Below are 20,196 nucleotides of genomic sequence, written 5' to 3' on the forward strand. Positions count from 1 at the left end.
CTTAGCTCTAAGTTCTTCCAGATCTTCATTCACTGGGACAGACACAGACTGGTGTTGATTTTCTGACCTCAAGGTGACACGTTTAACTTCACTGTGGTCATACCAGTCACTCAACATATTCATGGCCCTCTTTTGGCACTTATTACAAGGCCCACATGGTATTGTGTCATTTGTGTCTACACATTGACAATCCCGAGGGTTGGGACACCTAGACATGCTGTCAGCATTTTGATGGTTTTTTCCTGCTCTGTACTGAATTTCAAAGGAATATTGAGACAGCGTTTCAATCCACCTGGCTATTCTGTCTTTGGGCTCTTTTAGTGAGTAGAGCCATAATATAGCCTGATGGTCAGTTCTTACAGTAAAAGTAGGTTGGCCCAACAAGTAATATTTGTAGTACTCTATGAAGAATTTGACCGCCAGTAGCTCACGGTCTGTCACGCAGTAGTTTTTCTCTGCTTTGTTCAGTGTCCTGGACCCATATGCTATGACTCGCTCCTCACCGTCCTGAATCTGGGACAGAACCCCACCAATTGTCTCCCCACTGGCATCACAGTCCAGTATATATTTGCAGTTGGGCTTTGGATAAGCCATCACTGGTGGACTAGTAAGTTTCTGCTTGAGGTCATCAAACGCCTCTTGGCACTTGTCTGTCCATGCAAATCTCTTGTCCTTTTTGGTTAATTCTGTGAGGGGTCGCACTATTTCTGAAAAGCCTTTAATATGGTGGCGGTAATAGGAGGCTAGCCCCAGTACTGCACGAACATCGGTCTGATTCTTTGGAGTTGGCCAGTTGACTAGCTTCATGACATTGTCTGGATTCGGTCTGATGCCAGATTTGTTGACCAAGTGGCCTAAGAATAATACTTCAGTTTGAAGGAAAGCACATTTTGCTGGCTTCAGTTTCAACCCTGCATCACTTAGACGCTGAAAGACCTCATGGAGTCTCGCCAAGTGTGTGTCAAAATTGGTCGCGTGGCAGATAGTGTCATAGAGCTACAAGACCACGGAAATCCACTGCATGGCTCCCAAAACTATCTCAATGAGTCTTTGAAAAGTCTGCGCTGAGTTGGCGCTGCCAAACGGCATGTATAGGAACTCGTAGAGTCAATACCTTGAACAAATTGCCGTTTTTGGAATGTCTGATTCCCTTACTGGCACATTGTTATAAGCGCTCGTGACGTCCATAGTGGAGAACAGTGTTGCTCCACTCAGTGCACTAAGACAATCTGCAACACGTGGCAAAGGTGTTGCTTCGCTTATTGGCTTGATTATTTTATTTACCCGTCACAACAGGGACGCACTGTACCGTCCTTTTTCTTGACTAAAACAATCGGGGAAGCCCAAGGAGAGGTGGAAGGGCGTATTGTCCCTTGTTTTAGCAGCTTTTGAATGCTTTTCCGCTCATCATCTTGATACGCCAGCGGTACTTTATGTGGATTTTGTTTTATGTGCATCCCCTGTATCGATTACATGCTCAACTAAATTGGTTTGCCCAATATCATTCTCGTCTTTGGAGAAAACATGTTGGAATTCAAGTAACAGCTTTGCCAATTCCACTCTCTGTGGTTGGGTCAAGTTGATTGACGAGCGCTCAAACAAGTCTATGAGGTGTTCCGGTAACTCGGGAATTTCCTCGGTTACCTTGGGCTTCTCACTCTCTGATGGCCCTTTTCTGTCCTTCGTCAATTTACGTTTATTCCCCCCTTCCTCTACCGTCACTTTTCTCAACCCTCCATGCTCAGCCTCAGTGTCTTCTTTGACACTCATAATATCTGGGGTCTCTACTTTTAAGCGGCGTGTGCACGCATAGTCATCCCTCACTTCAGGGTCTTCCTCTTCACAAATTACCTCTAATGGCTCACTCACATCATTAGCCATGCCCATCGTCATATCCTGTTTGATAGACTTGGGTACCCTGTCTGGGTTCAAAACTCTCACTTTTATAGTCGCATTGTCCAATGCATTCACCAAGCATGGTGCTACAAGAACTCCCAATGTTTCAGTTGTTCTTTCTAAATTCTCTACCAACAAACAACGGTCACAGCTTTCTGGACCCCCTCTCTGGGCTCAACAAAACAGTCTACTATACACTCATTTAGTGCAGGCACCAGTGTATGGTCTGCAGCATAGACTCTTCTAGCTTTGGCTTGTACTCCAACAAGCTTCAAGGGTACTTCAACCCCATTAACTAGAATTGTCAGTTGAGTCTTAGCAGACTCTGGAGTCTCCGCCTCATTGTAGGGGTATTGTTCGCATTGTGAATGGAAGGGGGATTGAGAAATTGTCTGGGTGAGAGTGGATGTTGGGATAAGACGATCGATTTGGTTGATTGGAGGGGAAAAAGACGAAATAATGTGGTCTTAGTGGTAGGGAGGGGGTTGAGAGTGATATAAATTTATGTTCTGAAGAATTATGGGACATTTGTTTAGTTTTGTTGCAAGAGCGGGGAGGGGTGAAGGGGGAGACCGAATTATGTCGTCTTTTTCATAAGGACATTTTGAGATGAGCCCTTGAGGAAGGGATGTGAAGCCGCAGTTGAATGTGCGCTTCGTATGAATGGAAGGAATGAATGAATAAATATAAATGAATAATATTAATTTTGTTTATTGATTGCTGGTGTATTTCAAGCAATATATATCATTGACAATAGTTATGATTGCGATTAGGTTTGCAGTATACTCATCCCGAAAATGTTTGGGTGGCTTTTATTGTTTTTATTGCCATTTGGTTGAAATGGCCCGTTTGTTGTTATGCTGCGTTCCAACGACAACTTCCTGTTTGCTTGGCGTGGCTGGTGACGATGACGACGACGACGTTTTCTTCGAAGGGGTAGTGTGATTTGAGCTTGTGGACGATCTCTTCAAGGGTGATGGGGATGATGTCATTGAAGTTGGTGATGAAGTTTACTTTGAAGGGGTGGTGTAATTTGTGGTTGTGGAGTACGTTATCTTCAAGGGTGAAGCTGATGATGATGATGATGATGGCGGCGATGACATCGTTACTGCAAGAGGTAAATAAAGATATGAGCCACAGGCCGACTTAAATTCGCCACATACTGTGGAAAGTGCTATAGATCCACGTCGGTAGGCCTACAGCACATTTTCACCGAATAACGTGGACTAACTATATGTTCAGCAGGAACTAAAAATGCTCTCCGACCAAAATCCAGTGCATGGATGATCAGCCGTGAATGCACACAGCCAGGCATGTTGACAAAAACAAAACAAAAACATCGCACTTTCACTTCAGCGGAGCGATGGTTTATGTGCGAAATACGACTGATCAAGGCAACATAAAGTGTCCAGAAGGGAAGAACACATTCTTGAAACTCAGCCGCTTTAATTCACTGCCGTTTTTCTTATTTCATAGCCCATAAACTCCAAATATTATATTATATTTACCGGTATTATAGAAAAATGCTTCGATGGTGTAGACTAGTCCCTGGTCTTTATCCATTATGTTCCTCCATATGTGCAGCCAATATGTAATACACATAACGCGGGGCACCAGTCATCGTGCCGGTATGGCGAGGTTTATTGGTTAAAAATTTACATGTATTGCGCTATGCATGCCCATAGCACTTTCGCGGCTGTAACCCAGATTGACTTCTTAGTTCATGGACACCCTCGTTTTATCGATGTTTTGCAATGCATTGCCGTGTTCATGTAGATATGAAGCTTTCACCTGGAGACGAGAGTTTGCTGGAATAATTTCTTGAGGAGAATAACTTGAGGAGAATAACTTGAGGAGAATAATACCCTAGTACAAAAGTCTCAGCCGATGGCGGAGCTAATAATCATCACTTTGTCTTTTAACAACAAGTTTGCAGGCCCTTCTGGCTCTTTTAATAAAATATCTGCCCCTAGCAGTATATCATCCTCTATCTCTGCCACAATAATTTCTCTTTGAATTGTGAGTGGGCCGAGTTTCAGTTCAAACTTTGCTTTCCCAAGTCGCGATATAGGATTCCCGTCAGCACCTGTCATTATCTCAGGTTTCTCTTCTATATCTAATATAGGTCGCTGTTCTTTCTCAATCTGTTCGTAAATTTTCTCAGACATGAATGTACTGGCCCCAGAATCTACAGTTACTAAAACTTCTTTGTTTTGCACTGTACCTATTACATAAACCCCACAAGGCAGAGACTTCTGTTGCCTTACTTTTTCATCTTTTTCAATGCCACTCTCAACTTCAATTTTACCACTAATTTTACCAGTTTTTAGCCCTATTTTATCGCAACTTTTTGTCAGCTCAACCGAACTTTTGCAGACCGTTTCTTTGCCCTTAGGAACGGCCTGATCTAGTTTTCCTGGTGTCGAGGGGAGTTTTGCGAGCGTGGTCGCCCTTCCTCATTATTGCCCCGGTTACCAGAAGGGTGCGGTGATTGTGGCCTACTGCCGTCCATGCTTTGCATGTGAGGTTGCGGTGGTCCTCTTTGCCTATACTCGTCTTTCATGCTGTACATGCTGTACGAGCGCTGGTGTTCGGTACACTCATATTGCCTATGGCCATACCGCCCACACTTCCAACAAATGTCGTGCTGACCCATACGAGAACCGCGGTTTGGTGGTGCTTGCCCTTGTGTCCTTGAGACATAATTGTTATTATTTCCCCGTGGTTTATCATAGTGGTCTGAGCGAGAGTTTGGGTGCAAAACTTGCGATTTCTGTATTACCGCTATTAACTCATCTTTAATAATGTCTCTCATACCACCAGCAGTCAGCGGCTCTATCTCCTTACTATCGGCTGGAGCGACTGTGGCCTTACCTGTCTTATCAGTGCCTTGGCTCTTGGGGGCGTCAAATGAGACCTTCTTAGAGCGGGTCTGCCCTGGAGCATGTGTGCCGACTTTGGTCTGCCTTACAATTGGCTGAGGCTCTTCGTCCTCCGACTCTTCACTTTCGGATACTACCACCATGTCATCCGAAGTCCTAGAATGATACCCATACACTGGCCTATTTCTGTTTGCGCGCGATTTCCTGAGCGCCTTAGACTCTCTGTAGTTGACTACATGAGTTACTGCCTCGTCAACTGTCACTGGGCATTTCAAGAATTCCACTTGATGTTGGCATTTACCATCCCATAGGCCGTCTAAAAATCGGCGGAGTATATCCGCTTCACGGACTTCAGTGTCCCTACCAGGGTATGCCTTATCATAGTACTTCTTTAGATCAGCACAGTAGGCTTCTGCCGATTCTTCCGGCTTTTGTACACGGTTTGTAAATTTCTTGCCGTATGTGGTGCTTAACTCGATCCTTTTGAATCGACTACCCAACTCCCTTACTAACTTATGATAGTCCAGACGGGTACTTTCAGAAAGCTGGCCGAATACAAATTCACCTGCGTCACCCTCTAGTCGAGGTATCAATTCATCTAATTTGACCTCATTTGACCAACTGCCACGTTTTGCTACCGCTGAGAATCGGTTGAACCAAATCTCCCATGTCTCAGACCCTTTGCCAGAAATGGCGACAATTTAGGGCGTTTACTCGCACCTACTCTTTCTTTAGCTACAGTATCTGTAGTAGTGGCTTGCGATATTGATCGAGGGGTTGACGTAACCAATTTGGGTGAGTCACCAAGATGTGTGAGGTCGCTGTAGCTGCTCAGTTCTAACGGTTTAGCACTCTTAGCATTTGTTGCTTCAATGACCTGTGCTTTGTGCTCTTTGTCATTGCTGGACTGTAATTCATAAAGTCCTTTGGTCAGAACCCCTGTAACTATGGCGCTTTCAGCATTAATTTTGTCATTGGTCTCACCCATAGATTGCTGTAAGTTAGCCGTGACCGATTCCCCTTGAGAATTGATAGCCCCCTCTATTTCATCACAAAATCTGACAAGTGTTACTTTTTGATCGAGCCTAACATCGTCTAATGCGGGAAATATTTCTTTCACGTCTTGTGTTAACGAAGGCAAATGATCTTGCAGCAAATTGTGCATCACTGACACTTTTTCAATGTGTTCGCTCATCTTACCCATAACCTTATCACATATTTCATTTACTAACTGCATGAACTGGTTACCCATAATCTTATCACATATTTCATTCACCAACTGAGAGATGATTGCGGCTGTAATCGGTTGTGGATTATCCACATGATCATCTGGCAACTTTGGCCTAGAACCGCCAGCTTTCGCCCCTAAATTTGGTACAGATTTTGTACGTTTTCCTTTTGTGGTGGTAAGAGTAGACTGTTCATCTGGATCTATTATAACTGTTTGACTCATATCTCCTGGCTCACTTTTTTCATTTTTATACTTGGGACCCAAAAATTCTACCTCCAGATCACTGGGTTCATCTTCAAACAAGGGTCTACTTGTACCTGGCATCTCGCCATCAGATACATCAACATTGTATGCCTCGTTTATCATGTCTTTGCTAGTCTTATTAGCACTACTGGTGGTCAGCCCAGCGTTTCTCTTAGCCTGTGCCTTCCCTTTACTTTTACCTCTGCCTTTAGCCATTTTCACTTTGTGAAAGGGCAAGGTTCGAATCACTGAATTGAAATATCAGTATAATACCTGGTGAAATTCAATTCCACAGCCGGTCACCAATGTAACGGGAAAGCCGTTCCGAGCGGTCCAGGTGTCACTAGAGACAGGGACAAAGGCACAATCAGGAAGACATTTCTGAATTCTTCAGGCAGGGACTTTCAAAAGGGATCAGGGCCATGGAGAATCGGAGGATATGAGTCAGGAAGATGAAGATGCTACTCTACCACAAAGGACAGACACTTATATGTGATTATAGATTTTAATATCAACACTTGACTTCAACTATTTACAACTATTTACAACTACACAAATACAATGACACAACATGGAACTCTTTAAACACAGCAATCAGCGCTTGGTCTGATTAAAACACTCCCCAAACAATCTCATATTTACAGTAACTGGTTGAGAGTAGGATATTGACTCATGTCAATATCTTCGCCTTCTATAAGACGGACTAAGAGTTCAATTAACTCGTCCAAAAACTCAACTAGATCTTCTAGTTCTATAAAAGTGCCAATGATGATGATATCATCTGGATATATGTGCACACTTGGTGCATTCAGGGAAACCGAAGGTTCTGGCATCTTTAGAATTGATTGTTTACCTCCCCAGAAATACCAATAGATTAGATAGGATTGCTCAAATATTATAACCCTCCGGGTTTAGGAGCTGACTCAAGTCAATTTGGAGTTGGTACAACCAAAAAGATCAAGGCTATTGCCTTTGCTTTGTCTATAGATTAATCAAAGTACATTTATCCTCATGGATAACCAGAAGTATTAAGGTAGCAGGAAGGGTTGGGCGTTTGTGGTTTCTGAGTCTGAGGGGGTTGGTGTCTGTTGACTGTGCTTTAAGAGAGACTAGGCATGGGGCCAGTCTCTCTTAAAGCACAGTCAACAGGCATTTGGTCTCAGTATTTGGGTTTTGATTGCCATGACTGTACCCCTGTAAAAGTCAGAGGAGGAGAAGTTTGGAATGATGAAAGCATTGAAGAAGAAGAAATGTTATTATTGAGGAAAGCAAAATTTATTATGAGACTAGAAGGCAGTGTCCTGACTTGATTATTTTGAAAATGGCGGTCTGAACACATTAAAAGGTGGAACATGGCATTTTATCGACTTTGAAGTGTTCCGCAGTTAAAGGGAGACTATAGGCAGCAGCTAGGTAGGCAAGATAAAGTCATACATTGGCCAATAGGGGTCAGTCATATCTCTAGGCATGGCGCTAGTCTCTCTTAAAGCACAGTCAACAGGCATTTGGTCTTAGTATTTGGGTAAGTACAGAATCAAGGCAGCTCAGAGAGCAATGATTGAACGATGCTGTGGACAAGTCCAAGGATACTGCATCAGTCACGACCAACTTCTCATCAGAAAGCGTCACCACCAGCATATTCAATGTTCAGTTCCAACCTGTACCAGTCCAATGCACGCCTGTCATGGTCAGCAGTGGTCAGCTTAGCGCGATATGGAACATTCTTCCGAAACTCAAGCGAGGGAAGTCTGCTCATTAGCCTATCTCGCGCACTGCTCCTTCTTGTCAAACATCGTAGTGAAATCGTGGTGCAGTGGGGCGTCCTCGAGGATTGCAGCTGGTCGGACAGACGTGAGGTGGAATGTGGGCGGCTGCACTTCTTCGTTGATGTGCGATGGCAGATAGCACAGTTGTTGCGTTGCATGACAGCTGAAAGTGAATGTGATATCATAGAACTGAGGCGTTTGCAATGAGACTATAGGTGAAGTAGAAGGAAGGAGTGAAATGGGCCATCTTCCAGTGACTAATATACAGAGTAAGGGCACTGGGTGTTGTTAGATTCAGCATTGAATGTATTCCTCGTACAAGCGTGAATAGTGTGGACATACAGTGAGAGGTGAGAGACCCCTATTGACTACTTCTTGTAACTTTATCTTGGATAGTGCCCCTTTATCAAGACTGAAACCCACTGTGCGGGGCTAAGAAATTACCTTTATAATCCTAGTTGGATAACCACTGTGTAGATGATTTGAAGAGTGCTCTGTGGATGTGTGCCTGTAATGTCAATGAAAGTATGATGAGGTGATGACGATAGTGGAATGACGAAATATTGGAAAGAGATCTATTCCTAGAAGAACATATGTCCTGTTTTGACTAGGTGGCGCATTTTAGAATCAGCAGTGAGCACTGTGTGTAACATGGTGGAGGCAGCGGAGATAATAACTGTGTCGAAAGTATTGTTATAGGGCCTTCCCTAGGCCCATGGGGTTAAATTTACAATCCACGATTGAAAAGACGTAGTTTGATCGCATTCAACTATAAATACATTGAACAGTTGTGTTCCTTTAGTCAACCGATGACCTTTTGTTGGGCCATGATCGGGGATTGTAAACTGTAAATGTATTATGGACTGGGAGACGGGGGAAACACAAGTGAAACTGAAATAGACCAAAACAAGTGATTTTGGGGCTTTGGTTTAGACGCATGCCCCACATGGGATTATTATATACGGTTCATGTGAACTTGTTGACATCTACATGATCTAGTGCTGATATTGGTCATGGTACATGGTAGGCCTAATTATCATGGCTATATGTTTCAGGAAAAGCTCGGAGTAAAATGAACTGCCGATGAATAATGATGTTGTTCATGTTTACAATGTTTACTAGTACATAGCCATAGGATATGCACTGGCCAGTGCACTTTCTGCACGTCGTCATGGTCATGTACGTGATACCTTGCATATTTTGTTTTTTGAATGCGCATGCTTTTTGGGCAAAATCACTTGTACCAACACTAATGAATAATGTCTTCTTATCCCTATGACTCCATACACAGTGAGGGCATTGTCCCATTCCCATCAAATGGTAACTTATTGTACCGTATTAGGGTGGAAGTTGGGGAGCAGATACCTACCGTTGCACGCCTGTCATAATCAGTAGTGATGAGCTTAGCGCGATATGGAACATTCTTCAGAAACTCAAGCGAGGGAAGTCTGCTCATTAGCATATCTCGCGCACTGCTCCTTCTTGTCAAACATCGTAGTGAAATCGTAATGGAAAACGTCTGGCTTTGCGCCAGACGTTGAGACTAATAAGTGAAGAACTAATAGGTGAAGAACTTCTACTTGCGCGAGACTGCTCTGATAAAATTATCATTGCAGAGACTACGGTGACGTACACATATATTTTTTACAATCAAAAATGCCCTCAAAAGACGAAATGGAATGATTATTTTATTGATATTTCCTACTATATACCTTCCAATTATCACTTTATACAAATAGATCGGCGTTAGGTCGCATGCTTTTCTTTCCTGGTGACACTATAAAGCAAAATAGTTGCAACCCCGTAAATGCGCTATAAGTCCAATAATAAGTGACGGTGACCCGTTATAAATGTTTCGCCAGCTTCGCTTTTTTGCCGCTACGCGGCGCGTTGGGCCCTTGCGTCCAGCGCTGCTATTAGCAAGCTACACAATGCATGAACATGTGCGTGAAGAATCTGACAGAATGTAAGACAGTACTAACCTTACCTAAATGATAATTCTCAGTGTACTAGAAATAGTTCTACTAGGAGAACCGCTAGTTGGCTAATTGGTCTAATTGATGTAATTGGTGTAATTTGGCCTGGTGTGCAGGCAATCTGATTGTTTTGGGGCTTACATGAGCTTTTATACCCCCCTACGGGGTCCTTCCACGGGCTACCCCGTCCCCAGATAATTCACGATCCTTGAAAGATGCTCGAAGTTTTGAAAGATGCACCAACTTTAGGCACAATTTGTGACCACACTTCAAAATCCAGAGCTTTGAAATCGACATCCCCAGATGCTATAAACATAGTTTTACCACATGAAACACTTTAAAACACTTTATGCTCAAAATATCCTGCTTTTGAACCACTTTAAAACTTACAACACGTGAAAACAAAGGTCCAGCTTCCAAACAAATTGATGAGAATGACGTCAGCGAGCTTTATGGTTAAGTGTCGAATGTGTGTGTGTATACCGTCAACGAAAAAAACTTGACCCGGTTGACCGGAACCAGAAAACCTCTGCACCCAGGTGACATTTTTGCACGTGAATCGTATACGCTAATGCACAGCAATTTACCTGGGGAGAGATTTTCTTTTTCTAAACAATTCAGCGGGACGCTACGATGTTTACGCAGAGAAGCCGCTGTTCGGTTGAAGATTTCGTCAAAACAGGGCCGAATCAAAGTGTAACGATACCCTGGGGCGAATCGAAATGCATTAAACAACAAGCTGCATCGCTGCCAGAGATTATTTTTCTCTTTCCGCGACGAAATCGTGCTTTGAACTGGCAAAATTTTCCGCAAAAGATTTTCCGTCTGCTAACTTTTCCGTAGTTTCAAGCGCACCAACATGATCGGTCCGGGGCTGCCCGTTTCGACGACGATTTCGTCAATATCATGGGGTGTGACAATATGTCAACGGTCTGGTTCCATTAATAATGCAATAATCTTGAAAGTACATTGGTCTCAATGTCTATTTCCCCGTTTCCATGTCAAAATCCTACCGTGAAACCTGAAACCACTCGTCCACAACACTGGCCATTTTAATTTTCCGTAGAAAGCGCATGCGCACTTAACTCAAACGCACGCGCTACCCTCAGGTCTCACAAGCCGGTGCGGAGGCCAGGCTTACCTGCCTCCAAAAATGACGCGACGTCATTTCATGCATACCCCTGTTCCAGCGGCTGTAGACTTGGCAGTACGTTACTCTCACACAAACCAATACATTTCTGAATAGCATGTCTCTTGTATTGTAGAATACATCTGACCAAGTTTGACCAAGTGATCAGGTGTTAATCTTAAAGTTATAAGGCATAGAGGTGAAATTTTTTCAAATTTGCGTTATACAGGGTGTCTCATGCATTGTGCTACATCAGTCTATGCATGACTGTATGTCTAGGCGACGTTGGTCTTTTTGAATTAGAATATAAATCTTAATTACACTTGGGTCTTGGGATCATTATGCTTATCTCCGGGCAAAAATACCTATCCTTCTCCTGTTGTGTTTAGTTTCCCAAATTCTCCCCACTTATTTTCTATACTGCGACAGCGTCTATTGGGTCAACTGCCATGATGGCATCATCCTAACTATATCCCCCCTCTCCCACCCACCAACTACTCGCCATCAATCATTGACATTGTGTGCTAGCCAACTGCTTCTTCGGTAAACTGCCATGATGGCATCATCCTAACTATATAACCCCCCCCCCCCCCCACCGAGTCTTCTCGCTCACCAGCCCTATTAACGAAGAGCTCCCTATCCAGAAGTATTAAGGTAGCAGGAAGGGTTGGGCGTTTGTGGTTTCTGAGTCTGAGGGGGTTGGTGTCTGTTGACTGTGCTTTAAGAGAGACTAGGCATGGCGCCAGTCTCTCTTAAAGCACAGTCAACAGGCATTTGGTCTCAGTATTTGGGTTTTGATTGCCATGACTGTACCCCTGTAAAAGTCAGAGGAGGAGAAGTTTGGAATGATGAAAGCATTGAAGAAGAAGAAATGTTATTATTGAGGAAAGCAAAATTTATTATGAGACTAGAAGGCAGTGTCCTGACTTGATTATTTTGAAAATGGCGGTCTGAACACATTAAAAGGTGGAACATGGCATTTTATCGACTTTGAAGTGTTCCGCAGTTAAAGGGAGACTATAGGCAGCAGCTAGGTAGGCAAGATAAAGTCATACAAATTTGCCAATAGGGGTCAGTCATATCTCTAGGCATGGCGCCAGTCTCTCTTAAAGCACAGTCAACAGGCATTTGGTCTTAGTATTTGGGTAAGTACAGAATTAAGGCAGCTCAGAGAGCAATGATTGAACGATGCTGTGGACAAGTCCAAGGATACTGCATCAGTCACGACCAACTTTTCATCAGAAAGCGTCACCACCAGCATATTCAATGTTTAGTTCCAACCTGTACCAGTCCAATGCACGCCTGTCATGGTCAGCAGTGGTCAGCTTAGCGCGATATGGAACATTCTTCCGAAACTCAAGCGAGGGAAGTCTACTCATTAGCCTATCTCGCGCACTGCTCCTTCTTGTCAAACATCGTAGTGAAATCGTGGTACAGTGGGGCGTCCTCGAGGATTGCAGCTGGTCGGACAGACGTGAGGTGGAATGTGGGCGGCTGCACTTCTTCGTTGATGTGCGATCGCAGATAGCACAGTTGTTGCGTTGCATGACAGCTGAAAGTGAATGTGATATCATAGAACTGAGGCGTTTGCAATGAGACTATAGGCGAAGTAGAAGCAAGGAGTGAAATGGGCCATCTTCCAGTGACTAATATACAGAGTAAGGGCACTGGGTGTTGTTAGATTCAGCATTGAATGTATTCCTCGTACAAGCGTGAATAGTGTGGACATACAGTGAGAGGTGAGAGACCCCTATTGTCAGTATTGACTACTTCTTGTAACTTTATCTTGGATATTATATTAGTATTGAACTTCTAGCCATGGAATATGAAGAAATTGAAGTTGTACTTGTAGGCATGGAATATGAAAAATTATTCAACGGTGAAAGACATTATTCCATGAGGCTTTGCCGTGATCGCAAAGGACGCGACGTGATTGGTTCACATGCTAATGAGGTATGATAATGATAATTACCTCTATAATGCTACTTGGATAGCGACTGTGTCATTGACTGCAACAGTGGTCAATGTCAATGTGTGCCTGTAATGTCAATGAAGTATGATGAGGTGATGACGATAGTGCAATTATTAAATATTGGCAAGAGATCATACTGCAACATAGGTCTTGTTTTTGACAGATGACTGTGCGACATTCCCATTGGGTCTTGTTAGAGTCAGCGCTGCATGTATTCCTTGTACAAGCTTGAATAGTTGTGACGGACTTTGAGGGGTGAGAGACCCCTATCGGCTACTTCGTCTAACTTTATCTTACCTACCTAGCTGCTAGCAATAGTGCCCCTTTATCAAGACTGAAACCCACTGTGTGGGGCTAAGAAATTACCTTTATAATCCTAGTTGGATAACCACTGCGTAGATGATTTGAAGAGTGCTCTGTGGATGTGTGCCTGTAATGTCAATGAAAGTATGATGAGGTGATGACGATAGTGGAATGACGAAATATTGGAAAGAGATCTATTCCTAGAAGAACATATGTCCTGTTTTGACTAGGTGGCGCATTTTAGAATCAGCAGTGAGCACTGTGTGTAACATGGTGGAGGCACCGGAGATAATAACTGTGTCGAAAGTATTGTTATAGGGCCTTCCCTAGGCCCATGGGGTTAAATTTACAATCCACGATTGAAAAGACGTAGTTTGATCGCATTCAACTATAAATCCATTGAACAGTTGTGTTCCTTTAGTCAACCGATGACCTTTTGTTGGGCCATGATCGGGGATTGTAAACTGTAAATGTATTATGGACTGGGAGACGGGGGAAACACAAGTGAAACTGAAATAGACCAAAACAAGTGATTTTGGGGCTTTGGTTTAGACGCATGCCCCACATGCGCTATGCGGGATTATACGGTTCATGTGAACTTGTTGACATCCACATGATCTAGTGCTGTTATTGGTCATGGTACATGGTAGGCCTAATCATCATGGTTATATGTTTCAGGAAAAGCTCGGAGTAAAATGAACTGCCGATGAATAATGATGTTGTTCATGTTTAGGCCTACCATGTTTACTAGTACATAGCCATAGGGTATGCACTGGCCAGTGCACTTTCTGCACGTCGTCATGGCCATGTACGTGATACCTTGCATATTTTGTTTTTTGATTGCGGATGCTTTTTGGGCAAAATCACTTGTACCAACACTAATGAATAATGTCTTCTTATCCCTATGACTCCATACATAGTGAGGGCATTGTCCCATTCCCATCAAATGGTAACTTATTGTACCGTATTAGGGTGGAAGTTGGGGAGCAGATACCTACCGTTGCACGCCTGTCATAATCAGTAGTGATGAGCTTAGCGCGATATGGAACATTCTTCAGAAACTCAAGCGAGGGAAGTCTGCTCATTAGCATATCTCGCGCACTGCTCCTTCTTGTCAAACATCGTAGTGAAATCGTAATGGAAAACGTCTGGCTTTGCGCCAGACGTTGAGACTAATAAGTGAAGAACTAATAGGTAAAGAACTTCTACTTGCGCGAGACTGCTCTGATAAAATTATCATTGCAGAGACTACGGTGACGTACACATATATTTTTTACAATCAAAAATGCCCTCAAAAGACGACATGGAATGATTATTTTATTGATATTTCCTACTATATACCTTCCAATTATCACTTTATACAAATAGATCGGCGTTAGGTCGCATGCTTTTCTTTCCTGGTGACACTATAAAGCAAAATAGTTGCAACCCCGTAAATGCGCTATAAGTCCAATAATAAGTGACGGTGACCCGTTATAAATGTTTCGCCAGCTTCGCTTTTTTGCCGCTACGCGGCGCGTTGGGCCCTTGCGTCAAGGCCTGAGCCTTCCTCATATTAGTTCTACTAGGAGAACCGCTAGTTGGCTAATTGGTCTAATTGATGTAATTGGTGTAATTGGGCCTGGTGTGCAGGCAATCTGATTGTTTTGGGGCTTACATGAGCTTTTATACCCCCCTACGGGGTCCTTCCACGGGCTACCCCGTCCCCAGATAATTCACGATCCTTGAAAGATGCTCGAAGTTTTGAAAGATGCACCAACTTTAGGCACAATTTGTGACCACACTTCAAAATCCAGAGCTTTGAAATCGACATCCCCAGATGCTATAAACATAGTTTTACCACATGAAACACTTTAAAACACTTTATGCTCAAAATATCCTGCTTTTGAACCACTTTAAAACTTACAACACGTGAAAACAAAGGTCCAGCTTCCAAACAAATTGATGAGAATGACGTCATCAAACATGGCGGACAAGTTTACAAAAGTCCGAAATTGCACCCATAAAAACACTTATTACAAATGCACAGTTACTTATAAACTTACCAGGAAGCTCTAGATAAATTGGTCCTAAGGAGACAAAGGTCTCTCCAAAGTTTGATGATCTAACACCACACAGTTTTGTGTAAAATTGTCTTCAAACACGAAAATCTGCTCCGGTAAAAATCTTCTAGGTACACATAAAATGCAAACCCGGAGAACGAGTACTGACGGCACAGCGGTTGTATGTAAAATGCGGACTTAAACAGGTCCCAAGACGAAACGAAGGAGCTAAAGGTTAATTTTGTTACAATAGAATATGTCATTTTCATTTGGAAAGAGAGTTGAGCAATGCCATGTTTCGTCAAGCAAGAAAATCGATGAGAAGACACAGTGAGGAGATAATTTGCCGGCTAGAATCTAACAACTTTATTCAAGACATGTGTAAAGTAAACTACATTGACGACTTCCGAGTGGGCCGTGGCCCAACCGAAGACACCACGCAACATCCTTCCTCTTTTGAGGAAAGGAAACGCAGAAAGTTTGTACTAACTAATGAAACTGATAATCCACTATATAGCGCGGAAAGTCTTAACTAACTACTAATGAAACTGATAATCCACTATAATATAGCGCGGAATGTCCGTATTAACTAATGAAACTGATAATCCACTACATAGCGCGGAAAGTCTTAAGTGTACCCTACTATTGGTGAACACAGATCACAATTCTAAACGGTCCACAGGTTTAATGACTCTACCAGAACGCGTAGTACGGATAGCCGGAGTTTGGGTTACGCTTTGCTCAGTGTTGGCCTTAGCGGGCGTGTCACTTGCGGCACTTGACACCATTGACCTATCATTGCTCGTCATGATCTCCGCATCCAGTTGTTCATTGTTCAATTTTTCAGTGTTCGAATCGTCAGAGTTTGGCTTTGGACTTGGCCTCACAGGGGTTGACTCCAGGGATGTCGCGGTTGCAGTAGGCAGCGATGGTTTGAACCTTAGCTGTTGTCGATTGCGCACGAGAGTTTTGCCTAGAGCGGTGACCTCATTCGTGCGAGACTTGAGACGTTTTGCGACAGTTGCCGGACGCCACTCAGTTTGACCAAACTGAGTCGGCTGAATGCGAACATGGTCACCAGGCTTAAGCGGCTTAAGGTCATGGCGACCACCATTACGCTTCTGAGCCATGTTGAGTTTACGATTTTCCATACGTTCCTTTTCTCCTGATGGCAGGCGAGGGAGGAGCCTGTCTTGGGTAGAAGGTATGAGTGTTTTTGTGCGGCGCCCGAGGAGTCGCTGAGAAGGGCTGGACTGTAGGCCTTCCGTTGGGGTGTTCCTGATGTTGAGTAGCCCCAAGTAGGGGTTCTCCTTGGCTGCTTTGGACTTTGTCAACAGTTTCTGAGCCACCTTCACGGCGGCCTCTACAGCACCATTAGCCTTTGAGTTACCTGGGCTAATGAACTCGTGTGTGAACGACCAGTTGGTGCTGAATCGCCTGAACTGATCAGACGTGAACTGTGTTCCGCGGTCCGAGACTAGAATGTCTGGAATGCCATGCCTAGCAAAATGCATTTTCATCTTTGCAATGACGGTGTCTGCGGTGATATCATGGAGGTAATCCAGTTCGAAGAATGAACTAAAGTAGTCAACCGTAACGAGATAGTTTTTCCCTTTGAAGGAAAACAGGTCACTTGCAACCTTGGACCAGGGACGGTCCGGCACATCATGCAAGTTCAGAGTCTCTGGGGGCTGCTTGTCAGCGAAGGTGGCACAGGTATCACAGGTTTCGACAAACGACCGGATCTCCGCCGACATGCCTGGCCAGAAAATGAGTTCCCTGGCTCTACGTATTTAAGCAGGAGTTTATGCCTAAGTGGCCGGCGTGCAACTTAGCCTTTAGTTCCTTCCGCAGTTCCAAGGGGATAACGATACGTTCTCCACGCAACACAACGCCATCCTGCACAGTTAGTTCATCGCGGTGATGGAAGTAGGGGGTCAGGGTGACAGACAGATTATGCTTAGAGTCCGGCCAGCCTTTCAAGATGGTGTCTTTGAGAGACATCAACGTTGCGTCCCTTTCAGTTGCACGACGGATTTCATCAAGTCTTCGTGGCTTGATGGGCAAGAAAGACACAATGCTCACGTTAACCGAGTCCATTGAGTCAGTTTCGGGAAGTGGCGCGCGAGACAGCGTGTCTGCAATAGGGATGGAGGTTCCAGGCTTGTAGGCTAGATTGATCTGATACTTCTGAGTCCTTAGAAGGAGCGACTGTAGCCGCCTGGGCGCTTTACAGAGCGGTTTCGTGATTATTGACACTAGCGGCTTATGGTCAGTTACCACATCTACCATGCGGCCGTAGGTATAATGGTGGAACTTTTCCAAGCCAAAGACCACAGCCAGCATCTCTTTCTCAATTTGGGCCCAGCGTTGTTCAGTCTCGGTAAGCGATCTGCTTGCAAATGCGATTGGGCGGCCACCTTGGAGCAGGACAGATCCAACACCATGTTCACATGCATCGTTTTCTAGCAGGAGTTCCTTGGTTTGATCATAGAATGCCAGAACAGGGGCTTGAGTGACAAGGCGCTTTACAGTTTCGAAGGCTGTTTGTTGAGTCTGCTACCAGACGAACGGCACATCTTTTTTTGTGAGATTGCGCATAGGTGTCGTCACCTCAGTCAGATTAGGGAGAAATTTTGCGAGATAGTTTGCCACTCCCAGGAAACGTCGCAGTCCCTCCAAGTTAGTAGGAGCGGACATGCTCTCAACAGCTCGCACTTTCTCTGGATCAGCCTGTAAACCACGTTCAGTAACCATGTGTCCCATGAAAGTTATCTCAGATAATCGCAGTTCAAGCTTTGCAATGTTTAATTTGATCCCTTTCTCCCGACAGCGTTGTAGGAAAGCTTCCAGGTTGCGATCATGTTCCTCAGTGTTCCTTCCATGAATGACGACGTCATCGGCGATGCATTCGACTCCAGTGAGCCCGTCGATGGCTTCGAGCAATTTCCTTTGGAAAATCTCAGACGCGACAATCAAGCCAAAGGGTAGACGCTTCCACCGGTAACGACCAAAAAGAGTCTGAAAGGTGGTGAGGAGGCTCGACTCCTCATCTAGTTCGACGTGCCAATATCCTGACGATAAATCGAGCTTGGAGAAGACTCTCGACTCCGCCAAGTTGTGGAGTTTGTCTTCCAGTATCGGTAGCTGGAAGTGTTCACGTTTCAGTGCACGGTTGAGTGGCCTCGGATCGAGGCAGATGCGGAGTTCTCCAGATTTCTTTTCAGCTAGGACAAGTTGGCTGACCCAGGGAGTTGGTTGCTCAACTCTGGCAAGCACATCAATGTCAGATAAACGCTCGAGCTCTGGCCTAAGCTTAGCAAGAGGTGCCACTGGTATGCGGCGCGATGGTGTTACAACAGGCATAACACCTCCATCAACTTCCAGGTGCACGGTGCCTGGGAGTTTCCCAAGCTTGCCGTCAAACACATCAGCAAACTTGTCTAAAACGCTCACAGCTGCGATGCGTTCCATAATGGAGTCATTGACCGTGACGAGTTTCATCCCTTGCGCAGCCTTGAGACCAAGAAGAGGCATCAGGTTCTCCTTTACAACAACAAACTCAACTGAGTAGCGCTTACGGTTTTTTGGATTACCAACCACAAGCCTACACGATCCTACCGGGTGAATTTCACTGCCGTTCCACATTTTTAGGCGTTTCGTTGTGGGAGAAAGCTCAGTATGAACAGCCAATCGTAGAGGAATCAAGTTGACGGACGCTCCAGTGTCCACCTGGAATGTGACTTCCTGTCGGGAATCGGTCAACATCATCCGGCATCGTACATCTTTCGGTGAGTGACCATTACCAGGTCGAATAGAATCAATCCACTCACAGTCATCATCACCTAGCTCAGAGTCCTCATCTAGGAGTTGGTTTACTTTCTTGGTTTTGCCCTGCTTTGTACACTTTGCGGCAAAATGGTTCAGACCTTGGCAACTTCGACACGATTTGCCCCACGCAGGACATTCAGATTTGCGCATAATGTGAGTACGACCACAAAACTTGCAATCTCTAGCAGTTTGAGATGGTGTAGCACCAGTTTTCTGAGTCGGTGGCGCCATCTTAGACTTAGTGCGGTTTTTGCTAGAGCGCTTCACAAAGTTTACCGATGAGTCAGCATTCATGGCCTTTTCATGGGCCTCCGCATTCTCTGACGTTTTGCATATTGCGATGCAGCCATCCAGGGTCAGGCCACGCTCCCGCAGCAGTCGCTTCTGAGTTTCACGATCACTTATGCCAAGGACTATTCGATCCCTCAAGATAGAGTTCACAGTCTCCTTGTGATAATTGCAAGTCTTCACTAGCAACCGAATAGCAGCAAGAAATGTCTCGAAAGTTTTATCAGTCTTTTGATTCCGTTGATTGAAGACAAATCGTTCAAACGTTTCGTTGATTTCTCCAAAGGCGAAGTTATCAAACTTAGCCAAAACTTCGTCAACAGTACGCTCGTCTTCCTCAGTTTCAAACTGGAAACCATTGTAGATCCTCAGACCGTCGTCCCCAAGCGTATGCAGTAGTAAGGCAACTTGATATGCTCGGGTCTGCTTGTCAAGGTTCGTAATGATCGAGTAATTCGTCCACTTTTGCTTGAAAATTTTCCAATTTTCAGCAGAGTGCCCCCCATCCAGGTTTGGAGGTTGAGGGGATTGAGGGGGACGGATTCCATGCATAGGGGCAGGATCACGGGGGGCAGCTGCAGCAGCAGCAACAGGAGGCTCAAACATAACTGCAGCAGCTTCTCGGAGAATGAAAGTT

The 20,196-nt window shown here is 44.4% G+C and overlaps 2 protein-coding genes across 2 annotated transcripts; both read right to left on the bottom strand.

The window, feature by feature from the left end:
- Positions 1 to 16,099: 16,099 nt before the first annotated feature.
- Positions 16,100 to 17,197, bottom strand: LOC135484647 (uncharacterized protein K02A2.6-like). Its single transcript, XM_064766282.1, has one exon. The coding sequence runs from the start codon at positions 17,195 to 17,197 to the stop codon at positions 16,100 to 16,102; it is 1,098 nt and encodes a 365-aa protein (XP_064622352.1).
- An 802-nt stretch (positions 17,198 to 17,999) lies between these two features.
- LOC135484648 (uncharacterized protein K02A2.6-like) lies at positions 18,000 to 20,165 on the bottom strand. The gene has a single exon (XM_064766283.1). The coding sequence runs from the start codon at positions 20,163 to 20,165 to the stop codon at positions 18,000 to 18,002; it is 2,166 nt and encodes a 721-aa protein (XP_064622353.1).
- Between the last annotated feature and the right edge of the window lie 31 nt (positions 20,166 to 20,196).

This window comes from Lineus longissimus, chromosome 3 (genome assembly GCF_910592395.1).
Source record: "Lineus longissimus chromosome 3, tnLinLong1.2, whole genome shotgun sequence".
Classification (NCBI taxonomy): Eukaryota; Metazoa; Nemertea; class Pilidiophora; order Heteronemertea; family Lineidae; genus Lineus; species Lineus longissimus.